Below are 16,769 nucleotides of genomic sequence, written 5' to 3' on the forward strand. Positions count from 1 at the left end.
CAAAAGTACAAAGAAAAGATTTTCAATAGTTTTACTGACCAACTTAATTGTATTTTGTAAACATACACAAATTTAGAATTTGATGACTGCAACACACTCAACAAAAGTTGGGACATGGGCATGTTTACCATTGTGTAACATCACCTTTCCTTTTAATAACACTTTTTAATTATTTTGGAACTGAGGATACTAATTGTAGTAGATTTGCAATTGGAAATTTTGTCCATTCTTGCTTGATATAAGACTTCAGCTGCTCAACAGTCCGTGATCTCTGTTGTCTGATTCTCCTCTTCATGATGCGTCATACATTTTCAATAGGAGATAGACCTGGACTGGCAGCAGGCTAGTCAAGCACACGCACTCTGTGTCTACAAAGCCACACTGTTGTAGCCCGTGCAGAATGTGGTCTGGCATTGTCCTGCTGAAATAAGTATGGACGTCCTGGGAAGAGACGTCGCCGTGATGGCAACATATGTCTCTCTAAAATCCTAATATACGCCTCAGAGTCAATGGTACTTTCACATACATGCAACTCACCCAAGCCGTGGGCATTGATGCACCCCCATACCATCACAGATGCTGGCCTTTGCACCTTTCACTGATAACAATCTGGATGGTCGTTTTCATCTTTGGCACGGAGAACTTGACGCCCGTTTTTTCTGAAAACTAGCTGAAATGTGGACTCATCTGACCACAGCACACGGTTCCACAGTCTTTCAGTCCATCTGAGATGAGCTCGGGCCCAGAGAACTCACCGGCGTTTCTGCATAGAGTTGATGTATGGCTTCCTCCTTGCGTAATACAGTTTCAAGTTGCATTTCTGGATGCGGCGACAGACTGTGTTGAGTGACAATGGTTTTCCAAGCCCAGGTGGCTATAATTGTCACAGTAGCATGACGGTTTCTTAGGCAGTGCCGCCTGAGGGCTTGAAGATCACGCGTATTCAACAGTGGTTTCCGACCTTGCCCTTTACGCACTGAGATGTCTCTGAATTCTCTGAATCTTTTCACAATATTATGTACTGTAGATGTTGAAAGACCTAAATTCTCTGCAATCTTGCGTTGAGAAATGTTCCTTTTGAACTGACTAACAATTCTCTCACGAATTTTGGCACAAAGGGGTGAGCCACGACCCATCCTTGCTTGCAAAGACTGAGCCTTTGATGGACGCTACTTTTATACCCAGTCATGATACCTCACCTGCTACCAATTAGCCTGCCTAACGTGGAGTCTTCCAAACCGGTGTTACTTGAATATTCTGTGCACTTTTCAATCTTATTTTAACTCTGTCCCAACTTTTGTTGAGTGTGTTGCAGCCATCAAATTCTAAATTTGTGTATGTTTACAAAATACAATTAAGTTGGTCAGTAAAACTATTGAATATCTTTTCTTTGTACTTTTGTCAGTTAAATAACGGTTCACGTGAATTAACATATCACAGATTTTTGTTTTTATTGCATTTTGGAAAATATCCCAACTTTTCTGGAAATGGGGTTTGTAGATAAGACACATGAATATAGAGGAAATGAAGGATCACATACAGCCAGAAGAGAGTTGGCTCAATGTGGCATCATTCTGTACAGACATTGTGGACTGAAGGGCCTTTTCCTGTGCTGCACTGTTCTGTATTCAAGATGGTTAACACTAACCCTTGAAACAAAACTGCTTGCAAGCCTCTCATTCAAATGGTATTGTTAATCATCAAACTGTGTTTCACCTTTTACAAATTCACCACTAATGCACAAGTATCATTGTGGTTTAAAAATGTTATTGGAAAATCCATATAAATGACATTAGTACAATAAATTTATTTCATATTTCTGTTATTTTCTCAGATATTTGTATTTGATGCATTTTTTTGCCCCTACAAATGAGCACTGTCAACCCCTAACCAACCAGGACTTCGAAATTCTTCATTTTTTTCTTGAACAAATGAGTAATATTGAAACAGAATCCACGTAGGAGTCTGGAATACGCTGCCAGGGGTGGTGGTAGAAGCGGATATGATAGAGGTATTTAAGAGGCACTTAGATGGATATATAAATATGCAGAGAATGGAGGGATACCGACCACGTGCAGGCAGAAGGGATTAGTGAAATTAGGTATCATTAGTTTAATTAGTTCAGCACAGCCTCGTGAGCTGAAGGGCCTGTTTCTATACTGTAATGTTCTCTGTCTATGAAACCGATCTAAAACACAAAAATTATTTTTCAGTTGCACAAAGTCTACACAGTTCATTAATGTTTATTCTTTTTGTTCAGACAAGTCAATCCCACAGTCTATGAAAGGTTAAACTTAATTTTATCTAGATTATACAGGTATGCCCTGCTTTTCAAACGTTCGCTTTACGAAACCTCGCTATTACGAAAGACCTACATTAGTTACCTGTTTTCGCTAACAGAAGGTGTTTTCACTGTTACGAAAAAAGGCAGCACGCGATAAAATGCAGCGCGCACCCCGAGCAGCCAAGCTCCTCCCCCGGAACTGCATTCTAGCCCGTACTGCTTAAACATGTGCCTGTGAGCAGCCATTAGCAAGATGAGTTCTAAGGTATTGGAAAAGCCTAAAAGAGCTCGTAAGGGTGTTACACTTAGCGTAAAACTAGACATAATTAAGCATTTCAATCATGGTGAACGAAGTAAGGACAAAGTGAGCTTGGCTTGTGGAAGATGACGAAGATGATGTTGAAGAGGTTTTGGCATCCCATGACCAAGAACTGATAGATGAAGAGCTGATGCAATTGGAAGAGGAAAGGATAACAATCAAAACTGAATGCAGTAGTGAACAGACCGAAAATGAAGTCGTCCAGGAACTGAACATGAAGCAACTGCGTGAGATTTTCGCTGCGGTGATTGCAGAAAAGTACGACTTTAATTTTGAAAGGGTATGTCGGTTTAGGGTATATTTGCAAGATGGTTTGAGTGCTTACAAAGAACTGTATGATAGAAAAATGTGCGAGGCTAAGCAGTCAAGCATACTGTCGTTTTTCAAGCCTTCCACATCAGCCACTGCAGATGACGAACCTCGACCTTCGACATCGAGGCAGGCAGAGATAGAAGATGACCTGCCTGCCCTGATGGAAACAGACGACGATGAGATGACACCCCAGTGTCCCACCACCCTAACCCCCGGGGCCGCGGACCGATACATTGCCGCGAAGAATGCAGCAGTAGCCAGGGCGCACCCAACACATCTTTAAGAAAAAGCCGAAATAAACAAACTAATTAATTAGGTGCTGCCCAGCACGTAATTAATTAGCTTGTTTATTTCGGCTTTTTCTTAAAGATGTGCTGGGTGCGTCCCGGCTACCGCTGCATTCTCCGCAGATCGGTATCGGTTCGCTGCCTGGAGGTTAGGGACCACTGCACCACCCCAAACTCCGACGACTCAGCCTAACACATCATCATCAGTGTGCTCGGCGCTGAACCAATTCCGGTAAGTGATACTACACTGTACATACATTATTTCTACTTTATATAGTGTATTTTTATGTGTTATTTGGTATGATTTGGCAGCTTCATAGCTTGAGGGTTACTGGAGAGAGTGTTTCTGCCGAGAGCGCTTGCGTGAAATTTTCACGGCTGAGAACAGTGCAGCAATGATTGTAGAAAAGAACTTCTACTTTATATAGGCTGTGTATTTATCATATCGTTCCTGCTTTTACTATATGTAACTGTTATTTTAGGTTTTATATGTTATTTGGCATGATTTGGTAGGTTATCTTGTGGGTCTGAGAACACTCACAAATTCTTCCCATATAAATAAATGATAATTGCTTCTTCACTTTACGACATTCCGACTTACGAACTGTTTCATGGAAACGCTCTACCGTCGGATGGCGGGGGAAACCTGTAGAGCTCTTAATTGATATGATGGCAACAAATGTGCAAAACTGAGTTTCTATAATCACTAATTTCTATACCAGAAAGTGGAAATCCCACTTTGACATACAAGCTCTAAAATTCTTCCATTGAACATGGATTTAAGCTATATTAAAACAGAAATAATTGTGTTATTTTATTTAATTCTGTGCTTTATGGCAAATTAACAACAGAATCAAAACCAGACGGAATATTACTTTTGATGATAATTGATCAATTAGACTTGAACTAGTACCTGCAAAAAAGGGTCTCTAGATTGATTAATTGCTGGTTCTTGTTTAACTTCAGTTAAACAATCAGAGTTCCCAACAATGGTTAATTTTTAACAATAAGAAAAACATAAAACAGGATCCTGGACAGGTGTAATACAAAAAGTTGGTTTCATACATTTTTTAAATTTAGGATCATGTTGGATTACTTAAGCAATGTGAAGTAGTGTCAATTTATAAGTTTTCTGGGGACTGGACACCAGTTATCTTGACATTTTAATCACCGCACGCTGTTGGAGCAGTGCTGCCGGGATAATCAAGGACACGACCCACCCAGCCAACACACTTTTTGTCCCTCTTCCCTCCGGGAGAAGGCTCAGGAGCTTGAAGACTCGTACGGCCAGATTTGGGAACAGCTTCTTTCCAACTGTGATAAGACTGCTGAATGGATCCTGACTCGGATCTGGGCCGTACCCTCCAAATATCTGGACCTGCCTCTCGTTTTTTTTTTTTTTTGCACGACCGGGGGAATGCCATACTAGATCTAGTACTAGGTAATGAACCGGGTCAGGTCACAGATCTCTCAGTGGGTGAGCATCTGGGGGACAGTGACCACCGCTCCCCGGCCTTTAGCATTATCATGGAAAAGGACAGAATCAAAGAGGACAGGGAAGTTTTTAATTGGGTAAGGGCAAATTATGAGGCTATACGGCTAGAACTTGCGGGTGTGAATTGGGATGATGTTTTTACAGGGAAATGTACTATGGACATGTGGTCGATGTTTAGGGATGTTAGGGATAAATTTGTCCTGGTGAGGAAGACAAAGAATGGTAGGGTGAAGGAATCATGGGTGACAAGTGAGGTGGAAAATCTAGTCAGGTGGAAGAAGGCAGCATACATGAAGTTTAGGAAGTAAGGATCAGATGGGTCTATTGAGGAAGCAAGAAAGGAGCTTAAGAAGGGGCTGAGAAGAGCAAGAAGGGGGCATGAGAAGGCCTTGGCCAGTAGGGTAAAGGAAAACCCCAAGGCATTCTTCAATTATGTGAAGAAAAAAAGGATGACAGGAGTGAAGGTAGGACCGATTAAAGATAAAGGTGGGAAGATGTGCCTGGAGGCTGTGGAAGTGAGCGAGGTCCTCAATGAATACTTCTCTTCGGTATTCACCAATGAGAGGGAACTTGATGATGGTGAGGACAATATGAGTGAGGTTGATGTTCTGGAGCATATTGATATTAAGGGAGAGGAGGTGTTGGAGTTGTTAAAATACATTAGGACAGAAGTCCCCGGGACCTGACAGAATATTCCCCAGGCTGCTCCATGAGGCAAGAGAAGAGATTGCTGAGCCTCTGGCTAGGATCTTTACGTCCTCGTTGTCCACGGGAATGGTACCAGAGGATTGGAGGGAGGCGAATGTTGTCCCCTTGTTCAAAAAAGGTAGTAGGGATAGTCCGGGTAATTATAGACCAGTCAGTGGTGGGAAAGCTGTTGGAACAGGTTCTTAGAGATAGGATCTATGGGCATTTAGAGAATCATGGTCTGATCAGGGACAGTCAGCATGGCTTTGTGAAGGGCAGATCATGTCTAACAAGCCTGATAGAGTTCTTTGAGGAGGTGACCAGGCATATAGATGAGGGTAGTGCAGTGGATGTGATCTATATGGATTTTAGTAAGGCATTTGACAAGGTTCCACACGGTAGACTTATTCAGAAAGTTAGAAGGCATGGGATCCAGGGAAGTTTGGCCAGGTGAATTCAGAATTGGCTTGCCTGCAGAAGGCAGAGGGTGGTGGTGGAGGGAGTACATTCAGATTGGAGGATTGTGACTAGCGGTGTCCCACAAGGATCTGTTCCGGGACCTCTACTTTTCGTGATTTTTATTAACGACCTGGATGTGGGGGTAGAAGGGTGGGTTGGCAAGTTTGCAGACGACACAAAGGTTGGTGGTGTTGTAGATAGTGTAGAGGATTGTCAAAGATTGCAGAGAGACATTGATAGGATGCAGAAGTGGGCTGAGAAGTGGCAGATGGAGTTCAACCCGGAGAAGTGTGAGGTGGTACACTTTGGAAGGACAAACTCCAAGGCAGAGTACAAAGTAAATGGCAGGATACTTGGTAGTGTGGAGGAGCAGAGGGATCTCGGGGTACATGTCCACAGATCCCTGAAAGTTGTCTCACAGGTGGATAGGGTAGTTAAGAAAGCTTATGGGGTGTTAGCTTTCATAAATCGAGGGATACAGTTTAAGAGTCGCAATGTAATGATGCAGCTCTATAAAACTCTGGTTAGGCCACACTTGGAGTACTGTGTCCAGTTCTGGTCACCTCACTATAGGAAGGATGTGGAAGCATTGGGAAGGGTACAGAGGAGATTTACCAGGATGCTACCTGGTTTAGAGAGTATAGATTATGATCAGAGATTAAGGGAGCTAGGGCTTTACTCTTTGGAGAGAAGGAGGATGAGAGAAGACATGATAGAGGTGTACAAGATAATAAGAGGAATAGATAGAGTGGATAGCCAGCGACTCTTCCCCAGGGCACCACTGCTCAATACAAGAGGACATGGCTTCAAGGGGGATATTAGAGGAAGGTTTTTTACTCAGAGGGTGGTTGGTATGTGGAATGCACTGCCTGAGTCAGTGGTGGAGGCAGATACACTAGTTAAGTTTAAGAGACTACTAGACAGGTATATGGAGGAATTTAAGGTGGGGGTTATATGGGAGGCAGGGTTTGAGGGTCAGCACAACATTGTGGGCCAAAGGGCCTATACTGTGCTGTACTATTCTATGTTCTTACTTTCCTTTTTCTATTTTCTATTTGTGATTTATAATTTAAACTTTTAATATTTACTATCGATTTGTACTCCAGGCAGCGTGAAGCGCAGAATCAAATATCGCTGTGATGATTGTATGCTATAGTATCAATTGTTTGGTGACAATAAAGTATAAAGTATGAATGATAAATATTAAAACTTCTCTGGATCAACAATAAAAATCAGACTTTTCAAAATGGCCCACTTTTAATAGATATTTTGTACAATTCAAATGCATGAAAAAGTCTTCAATTTACCTGAGGTGACCAGTCCATGCATGTAACAACACGATGTTTTGACCAGCGTTCATCAGAAAACTCTCTATTTAAAGAAAGTTTAGCTCCACCTTGGAGTTCTCTATTAGGAAAAAAAAATGCAGTCAAAACCATTGATTTGTTTACCAGAAATAGTGCAATCACTAGAAATGCAGTAAAGGATTTAAATATTACCCTTCTTTTTCTTCTAAATCCTTGCCACTGTAGTCAAAAAACAAGTCTTTATGCTCTGCAAGAGCTCGTTCAATTATTCTAGTGCTGTGATCAAAGAATGTGAGGAATTCATCAGAATGAATTATCTGTTGCTTTTCTTCTTCTGTAAGTTCATGAGGTACACCTATAAAATGAGGTAAACAAAGCTTTTTTCCTCCTTCAGAATCTCATAACTGTTTTCATTCTATAAATATTAAATCTATTTAGCATCTTAACCTTACCAAAATTAAAATTCTATTTCATCTTTAAGATATATCAAATTAATTGCAGAGGCAGTTAGGCATTCTGACCACAGATCTTGTGTTAACTTCTGTATTTTCTTTAACAGAAGTCTCCATTTTAATAGTCAGGAATAAATCTTAAAAACCAGAAGACAGTTCTCCCCACCTGAATTACATTACTGAACCACATGGATTTTTTATGATGATCTAGTAGCTTTGTGTTAATTAACTATAAGGCAAACTGCATTTAATAAAAATTCAGATTAATTGCCAGGTTGAAAGCCATAGCCGCAACCGCGGATTTTAAATTCAAGTCTTGTTTGTTAACCTGGGTCACTGAGAGATGGACCCAGGAACTTAATTGTTGTGCTATTCCATACTAATTAGCCAAAAGTGTCCTTACATAAGTGTCTCCGTGTGATGGTGCAAAACAAGGATGAATCTTTAGAACCTGCAATATAGTGGAAATACATAGTTCGATACTGATGGGCAGGGGAAGTGAGAAAGAAGGGAAAGGAGGGCAGACAAACACAGTGGGTGAAGAGATGGAAGAAAGTAGGCTCTCTCCCACCCTCACTCTGCCTTCCTCATTTTCTCTCTCTTTCTTTACACCTCATCCAACATGATCTCATTAACTCTCAAGCATGGACAAGCTTGCCTCTTTTTCAAATCCTGACACCCCTCTGCAACATCCTTGCTTCTCTCCTTTTGCAATATTGATTTATGACAAAACAGTAGTGAATGAAAAAACCTATCTGATGATGGGTGACATGGTCCCAAGCCAGTGGCAGGAGGGAAAGAAAAGTGTTTAAGGTGTGGGATGGTGTGTGCATCTCAAGGCTGTGGAACTTTAAGTAGTTACCAAGGAAGTACAGAATTAAAGCTATTTTAAAATTTATTGACAGCCCTAAAAATTAGACCATAAGACATAGCAGCAGATTTTGGCCATTCAGCCCACTATTCCATCATGACTGATTTACTTTCCCTCTCAACCCCACTCTCCTGCCTTCTCCACATAATCATTGATGCTTTAATTAATCAAGAATCTATCAACCTCCATTTAAATATACCCAATAACTTGGCCGTTGCAGCCATCTGTGACAATGACTTCGACAGATTTACCACCCTCTGGCTAAAGAAATTCCTTCTTATCTCTGTTCTATAGGGACATCCTTTATATTCTGAGGCTGTGCCCCTGATTCTAGACTTCCCCCACTATTGAGAACATTCTCTCCACATCCACTCAATCTAGGTTTTTCAGTATTTGATAGGTATCAACAAGATTTCCTGTCATTCTTCTAAACTCCAATGAGTACAGGCCCACAGCCATCAAACACTCCTCATATATTAATTCTTTCATTCCCGGGGTTATTCTTGTGAACCTACTCTGGACCCTCTCCAATGACAGCACATCCTTTCTCAGATAAGGGCCCCAAAATTGTTCATAATACTCTAAATGCAGTCTGACCAAAGCCTTACAAAGCCTTAGTAATTAATCTTGTGAATATCAAGAAAAGATAAGATTAGATTCAATTAGAATTTTCATCCAACCTCTAATCTAGTCTATATTCCCAAGTCATTCTTCATGTCCTTTCCAAGCTTTGAATTGCTACTTAGACTAATTTATTTAGTTATTGAGTCTGTCAACTGGTACGTCTTTGGAGTGTGGGAGGAAACCAGTGCACCCAGAGGACTCAGGTAGCAGTGGGAATTGAACCCAGGTCTCCTGTATTGTAAAGCACTGTGGTAACCACTACGCTACTGCATAATGCAACAACTGGCAACAACGAAGGCACACCATATCACAAAATATTGATGGAAATTAAAAGGAGGAACAGGGAATGTTAAAACTCAAAAGATAAACTTGCTTAATTTCAATAAGAGCACAAAATGTTTAATGCAGCCTTGTTAATGCAATATTGCATTCAACTGGAAATCTATGGATTTTTTGCTGAGACAGTTAAAATAGTTTTACTGAAATATATCTGCATTAAAAAGTCATAAGAACAACAAATATGATCTCAACTAAAAAAAGTCAAATTAAGTAGACCAAGGAAATACAAACTCTAAAAGGAAATCAGTATCAAATAAATTTTCAACAACAAATCAGGGAATATATGATCTCTTGGGAAATTATAAGATGCTTTGCAAATATACTGGGGTAACTTAAACCCACTCTCATAGGAGAATACTACATGGATAAGGTTCAATCAGAAAAATGGCTGTTCCTTAACTCCTGACATTGTTTTGCAAAATTTCAAAATCTGTCTTCCCCAGGATGAATTTAAGAACCTCAAACTCAGCTAATAAATACTCATTATTTGCAAAATTTTTGTTTGCCTGATCTGTAAAGGAATTTTCTGCTGACATAAATAAACAAAATGCTCTGGGACACAATAGCAAATACAAAGAAATCTGTATTTGTGGACTAAGCACCCAAAGCATTTAAAACAAATTTCAATTTTAAAGAACTTTTCAAATCAATTTTCACCCCAAAATACCTTCTTTATCTTCTTCTTTCTGTATTTGTACTGGTTCTGGTTCAACTACTTGCTTGGGTACAATTTCCTCCTCCTCCTCTTCTGCTGAAACATAACAATCATGAAATTCAATACTGTAGTCCTTCAGACATTCTGAAACACCTCATCTCCCATTACATTGTTTTGATATTGTCCTGAAGTTTTCATATTAAATGTGCCTTTTCTGAAGTTAATATCATGTAAATTTTGATTATCTCAAGAAATATTTCTAAGATCATTATTAAAAATGGAGAAAGATAAATTGCAACTGTCTGAAGAGCTATATTATTACTCATAATCTTCAGGCCATCAATGTCAAGGCAATGAACTATCTAATAGCTTCATTCTATCTTGAAAATGGCATGACAATCACTTCATTTGACGTTTCTATTGTCAGATGTACTGACACTTAGCAGCTTTTTATCTTGTTCACAGCTTATTAGCTGTAAATCAAATAGATTTGAAAACTGGGAAAAAGTATGTTTCACCATACACTTGGACTCCATTTGAGATATGTAAAAAACACCAAAGAAGCCTATCTGAATATGTTCTATTTTTTTGATGGTACCGTAAGTTAAATACTTCAGAATTTCAAATATGGCTTTTGAACTTCTATCATTTTATCATTCTATAGACATGAGTTATCATTGCAGCATCATAAACAAATAAAATAAGAAAGAAATACAGATAAGCGGAAAGAGAAAACAACATGCACATTGACAATCTTTATCCTTCCAGGATCTGAATCAGTTTTATTATTACTGATATAAATAGCGTGGTTTTTTTTGCAGTAGCAACAAAAACTTAAAATTTAAAAAATATATAAAACTAACAAGGTAGTGTTCATGGATGATTCAGAAATATGATGGCAGCCGCTGTTATTGAATCATTAAGTATGGGGCTTCAGGCTCTTGTACCTCTTCCCCCATGTTAATAACCAGAAGAGGCCAAGAAGTGACCCTTGCCATGGATGCCACCTTGTTGAGGGATCGCCTCTTGAAGATGGGCTCGATGGTGTGGAGGGTTGCACTTGTAATGGAGCTGCATCGGTAATGTTTTATTTAACAATATTCAACAAGCCAACAAATAAAGAAAACTCTTCAAAAGTTTTGCATATGGCTGTCTGGGTAACAGAAATTCTACCTTATAGAATTTACAAATCCTACCCAAAAATTTGACAGAGTAAAATTCAGCTTTGAGGAATTTTTAAACACAAATTTTATGTATTATCAATTTACATTTCTCGACACGTGCAAATGACACAGATTCATATTGAGGAAAGTAATGAAAAGTACCTTTCCCTATGAATATAGCACCTAGCCATCAGCCCCACCCCCAGCCAACTCAATACTGGGGTTGACTGACTGAGCAAAGATTTCCAGATGTACGGTATCTTTCAGAACCTCAATATTCCTCTGTTCTTATATTCTGCTTTATTAGATATCTTAAAACCTTTTATATCAAAATCAACAAGCAGAAGAAGCTTCAGCTCTCAGTTAAAGACAGTCAAACATTACCTCTCAAAACATTTTATTATAAAATAAGGTATAAGCACATGATAATATTTAATGCTTTAAACAACAGCCTCGTGATAAGCCTCGTGACCTAGTTCTGATTTATACTAACCAAATGAAAGCAGATCATGGACTCTTGAATGTTGTAGAACATCAGGGGTAGCTTTTACTCTTTATAAAATGGTGTTCCAGGATTCAACTTACAAATTTATTTTAATTAATTTTATCACTAATAAAGAGACTTTCAAGTAGGGTTTTCCTTCTGAACGGCACATTCTACTTAATTGTTTTCTGGAGCTAATGTTCTAAAAAGAACTCAGTTAATTGACTGCAAAGAAATTTGGTTGATAAAACAAATTCTAGTTTATTAGAAAAGGAAATAACTAGGTCATTTTAGAATTGCAAAAATTGAAGAAGAAACCATTGTCAAACAATACAAGGCAAAAATTTGCATCGGCTATCCATAATTAAAGCAATCTGCTTTCCATCTCAAATTTCCACACGGTTTTCTCAAGCAAACTCCATAGAATGAAATAAAAGTACAAGCTTCCATAAAAGAAAAACATCAATCCGCCAACTCAAATCCATTTAAACAAAAATCGGAAGGAAACCATATTAATTAACTCAAATCAGATGATAGTAGTGGGCAAAAGAACCCCACCTTTTCTCGAAATCAAATCGAGGATCAAAAGTTCGACTTCTGATTTTCTCCAAACTAAGGCACAGCATCACCTGAGAGAACCATTGTATTAAAGTAGGAGCAGAAGCATCTTTCTATTTCAACAAAATAGCCCTTCTGGCCAATAATGTAACGAATGCAATTACATGTTGGTCTGATAGAGAAATACCATGAATATGTTGAGGGATTATACAAAACAAAACTGTCAATTTATTAGGTTGTAGATTAATTTTTAAAACTTTGGAAATTGTAGAGAAAACAGATTTCCAAAAACATTTCAATACAGAACACGACCAAAACATATATGTCAATGTAGCTGTCTCTCACACTGACTATCAACATTAGGAAACATTTCAGATAGTCTCTCCTTTGTCAAATAGTAGCGATGTACAATTTTAAATTGAATTAAAGAGTGACTGGCACAGATCGAAGAAGAGTTAACCAACTTCAAAATCCGCATCCAATCCTCTGTTATCAAGGCCACGTTAAGCTCTCTCTCCCAATCTTGCTTAATCTTAAGTGAAGGGTAATTGTGCTGTTGTAACAATAAATTATAAATTCTCCCAATAAAACCTTTCACTAAAGGGTTCATTTCTAAAATAATATCTAACAGGTCAGAATCCTGTATATATGGAAAATTACTTAAATATTCTTGTAAGAAGTGTCTGACCTGAAGATATTGCAGGAAATGTGAATATGAGGGAGTATTTAGTTACTAATTTCTCAAAAGACATTCATCGGCCATCTTGGAACAGATCCATGAAGGAATAAACTCCTTTATTCCTCCAAAGAAGAAAGGTAGGATCACTTAATGAAGATTCAAATAAATAATTTGATAAATTAAACTAAAAAGTTTAAATTTTTTGAGATTAAAAAAATTACAAAACTAGAACCAAATTCGTAATGACTGCTTAATCACAGGATATAAATTTAAATTAGCAACTTTGGCCAGTTGTACAGGTAGAGAAGCTCCTAATAACGAGGTTAAGTGAAACTGTTTCACAGCTTTCAATTCCAAATCAGCCCAAGGTTGTCGTTCATTTTTATCAGCCCAATATAACCAAAAACACATATAACGTATGGGTCCAGGGTTGTGCTCCTAATGGGTTTTTTTCCCTTTTTTTTTTAAGTTAGTAGGGTTTTTTTTTTCTCTTAGTAGGGGTTCTTTCTTTTTCATTCAAAAAAACATTCTTAACGCTTTATTTTTTCTTATTATTATTGACATATTGCTTGGCTTTGTTAATCAGTTATTTGCTAATTTAATTCTTCATTGTACATATTGACATACTGACTTGATTACCTTAATGTATTTTTTGTTGATCTTTAATAATAATCAATAAAAAAAATTTTAAAAATGAAAATAAAAGTATCCAATCATCCAATGGGGAAAGGAGTGAAAGTTTGTACTAATGCTGCCATTTCTTTGACCACTGCCACAGATGTATCCTGTCACATTATTCAATTCTCTCGAGATCTTGGTCTTATCATAGGCCTTCAGTCAAAGCCTGCTTCTAATTCTCGAGTCCAAAGTCTCTTTTAGTGCAGTTCCTGCCTTGGTGTTCCAGGAATACTGGCACTTCACTGGAAATCCACAGAACACAGCATCCATGTCGAACTTCCTTCAATGTGATTACAAAATGCCTCAGGGCCTGTTAAAGCATGCAACTCCTCAAATTTACTATGATCGCTTGGTTTATTTGAATGAATTAAATCTGAACCAAAACGAATGAATCCCTCTACTAATATTGCCTTAGTAATTCCTTGCAAATGTGTGTAATGCAAAACATTCTTAGTGACACTGGGAATATATAACCTTTTATTAAGTGCTGCAATTCTTGTGTTGATAATATTCTCACAACACTGATAAAGAATTCTAGAATTTGCAACAAGCCAAAATGAAGCTATAATTTCATAAGCACAATTTGGAAGGTATACAATCTGGAAGCAAAAGTTTTCCATTTGCTGCTTTTATTTTCCTTGATCGCAGGAATTATGGAATTGATTGCATTGTTAAGTAAGCAATAAGCAAGCAGAAGATGAGTCTCTATTGGACAATCTTGAAAAACATATAATATTGTACTGATTAGGAGAAAAAGTTGCCCAAATCTACATGACCAAATTTAATTATTATTAAAATTTAGTTCTACTTTTGCCATCCTCCTGTTGCCTTGATTCATGTGGTTTAAATGTCAAATTCCACACTAGTTCATTACGTGTTTCTCACCGCTCCTACCTCCGAGAAGGTTTCCCATACCTAGAGAAACTGAATACAAAGATCTTTGGAAGCTATTGGTTTGACAAGTCAGTTTATTTACTGAGGGCTACATGAAATGAGCTGGTCAAAGAATGGGAACCAGCTGCCCAAATCAGGTCTCAGCAGCTAGTCCAGATGACTAGACAACAAAGAACAGATGGTACTACTGAGATTATGTTCTCCAGTACAAAGTGGCACTGGGATGGCACAAAATTTTCTGCCTGACTGCCTCCAATCACATTTTCTCCAACAGCAAGACTGTAATTACTGGCCCACCAGGGGAGTTAAAGGCAACTATTCAGGCTGAAGACTGAATAAAATACATCATGAAGGCTACAACAGCTGCCAAGCCACACTAACACAAATGTGTTTGTTATAAGGATTTTCGAGTCCTTACAACAAACACATTTATGCAGACAATAAATGTAATTAAGCCACCCCCAGAGTTTAGAAAAATAGTGGTGAAATGCACACTACGGTATTAACTTTTGCTTTATAAAAATGATAATCGTATGTGTAAATTTAACAGTAAATATGAATTGAATTTGCCTACCATTCTGACAAGTTTATAGAAATGGGTTGATAACATGAACAATTTCAATATCCTGCAGATATGCTCATACTTGCAACCAAATTGGAAAGTTAAAATTTTTCCTTTCAAGGGCTTCAATCAGCTGCAAAGGAAAACAGTAATCACTGCCTTTTGAGCAAGCACTGCTGCATTTGTCAGCCCTTTCTCTGAGAATGTAGCCAGAGCAATCAACCTGCCATCCATTCAGAAAGAAAAAACAATCTGAAAACACAGGGTATAATACACCTGCCAGAGAAAATGGCCATTTCAGGAGAAGCTAGTGATCTGCATGACCCCACTGAGGAGGCGGTGGTGCAGAGGGGAAGAAATGCTTAAAAAGAATTCATAGTGATTCCGATCTCTCATACACTGACACTTCCGTACAAAGTGTACCAATTATAGCTTTTGTGCTACTTAAAAATGAAAGCTTTTTTTTTCAAAAATAATCACACTGAGACACAGAAGACGCACATCCTTTCACAGAAATTACTTATACACTGAACAATCTATTAATCTGAAAGCAGTCTATCATAGTAGGGGTCCAAAGCTGTTCAAGCACAAAACTAGAAACGTGACACCAAAGATTAAAATAATCTCTGCAGGTGTGCTTGCCACCCCATGTCACTTTGTTGACAGCTTTACATAAAATCAAAGCCAAAACCTTAACATTACATAATTTTAAAATGAACATTTTCTCAAGACCAGAAACTCTATACTATAATAACTGTATTTTACATCACATGGAATCATCTTAAAGTGGAAATACAGATACATTTATTGAAAAATAATATATACACAGAGACAGAATGATTACCTTAAGTCAATATTACCCTGTAATAGTGGTATCTCTGTTGAAACTGACCAGTGACACTTCAAACTTTCTGTACACATCACCATAAAGTATCTGTTTCTAGTAATAGATTACATATTTGAAATTACATAAGACAAAGCCAATTTAATACTGAAGTTAATCTGAAAGAGAAAGTTATTTAAATATTATAAGAGATCTGAAAGGACAACAATCGTAAAATGGAAGAACACATAACTGTGAATGATTTGTTGAACAAACAACCAAAAATATTATTTTCAGTAGTGCACGTTGTACACAGTAAAGTTACTGAACAAAAATCTAAAAAAACTAAAAATGCTGTAAATCCAGAATAAAAAAAGAAAATGTTGGAAAAACTCAGCATGCCTGAACAACATCTGTGGAAAGAACAGAGATATCATTTCAGGTCAGAGACACCTGTTGGGGGTTTCCAGCATTTTCCGTTTTTATTGCAAGTTTGCTTTTCTGTGCTAACTTGACACATGAAACACTAATGACTACAGCACAGGGAATTCTAAAGCACATTAGGCCACTTTCAGAGAACACTTTAGCAAGGCCTTTGACAAGCTCAGTCATGGCAGACTAGTCTGGAAGGTCAGATTGCATGGGATCTAGGGGGACATAACAAATTGGATTCATAACTGGCCCAGGGGGTGATGGTTGTTCTTGAATTAGAGGCCTGTGTATAGTGCTGTGCCATGAAGCTGGTGCTGAGAACTTTGCTATTTGGATGTGAATATACAAGACATAGTTACTAAGTCTATGAATACTAAAATAGGTGGTGGTATAGATTGTGTAGAC

The 16,769-nt window shown here is 38.1% G+C and overlaps 1 protein-coding gene across 2 annotated transcripts in view; it reads right to left on the reverse strand.

The window, feature by feature from the left end:
• LOC140199578 (cytoplasmic dynein 1 intermediate chain 2-like) overlaps positions 1-16,769 on the reverse strand; it is a 95,803-nt gene that overhangs the window by 23,780 nt on the left and 55,254 nt on the right. The window contains exons 6-8 of one of the 2 annotated variants that reach the window (XM_072261882.1): positions 10,104-10,184; positions 7,343-7,505; positions 7,151-7,250 (exon numbers count right to left, since the gene is read on the reverse strand). In XM_072261882.1, coding sequence (XP_072117983.1) covers positions 7,151-7,250; positions 7,343-7,505; positions 10,104-10,184 — 344 coding nt within the window. Of the gene's footprint in view, positions 1-7,150; positions 7,251-7,342; positions 7,506-10,103; positions 10,188-16,769 lie in introns of both variants that reach the window. The other variant, XM_072261881.1, reaches the window with a different exon arrangement.

Source organism: Mobula birostris, chromosome 6, assembly GCF_030028105.1.
Source record: "Mobula birostris isolate sMobBir1 chromosome 6, sMobBir1.hap1, whole genome shotgun sequence".
Taxonomy (NCBI): Eukaryota; Metazoa; Chordata; class Chondrichthyes; order Myliobatiformes; family Myliobatidae; genus Mobula; species Mobula birostris.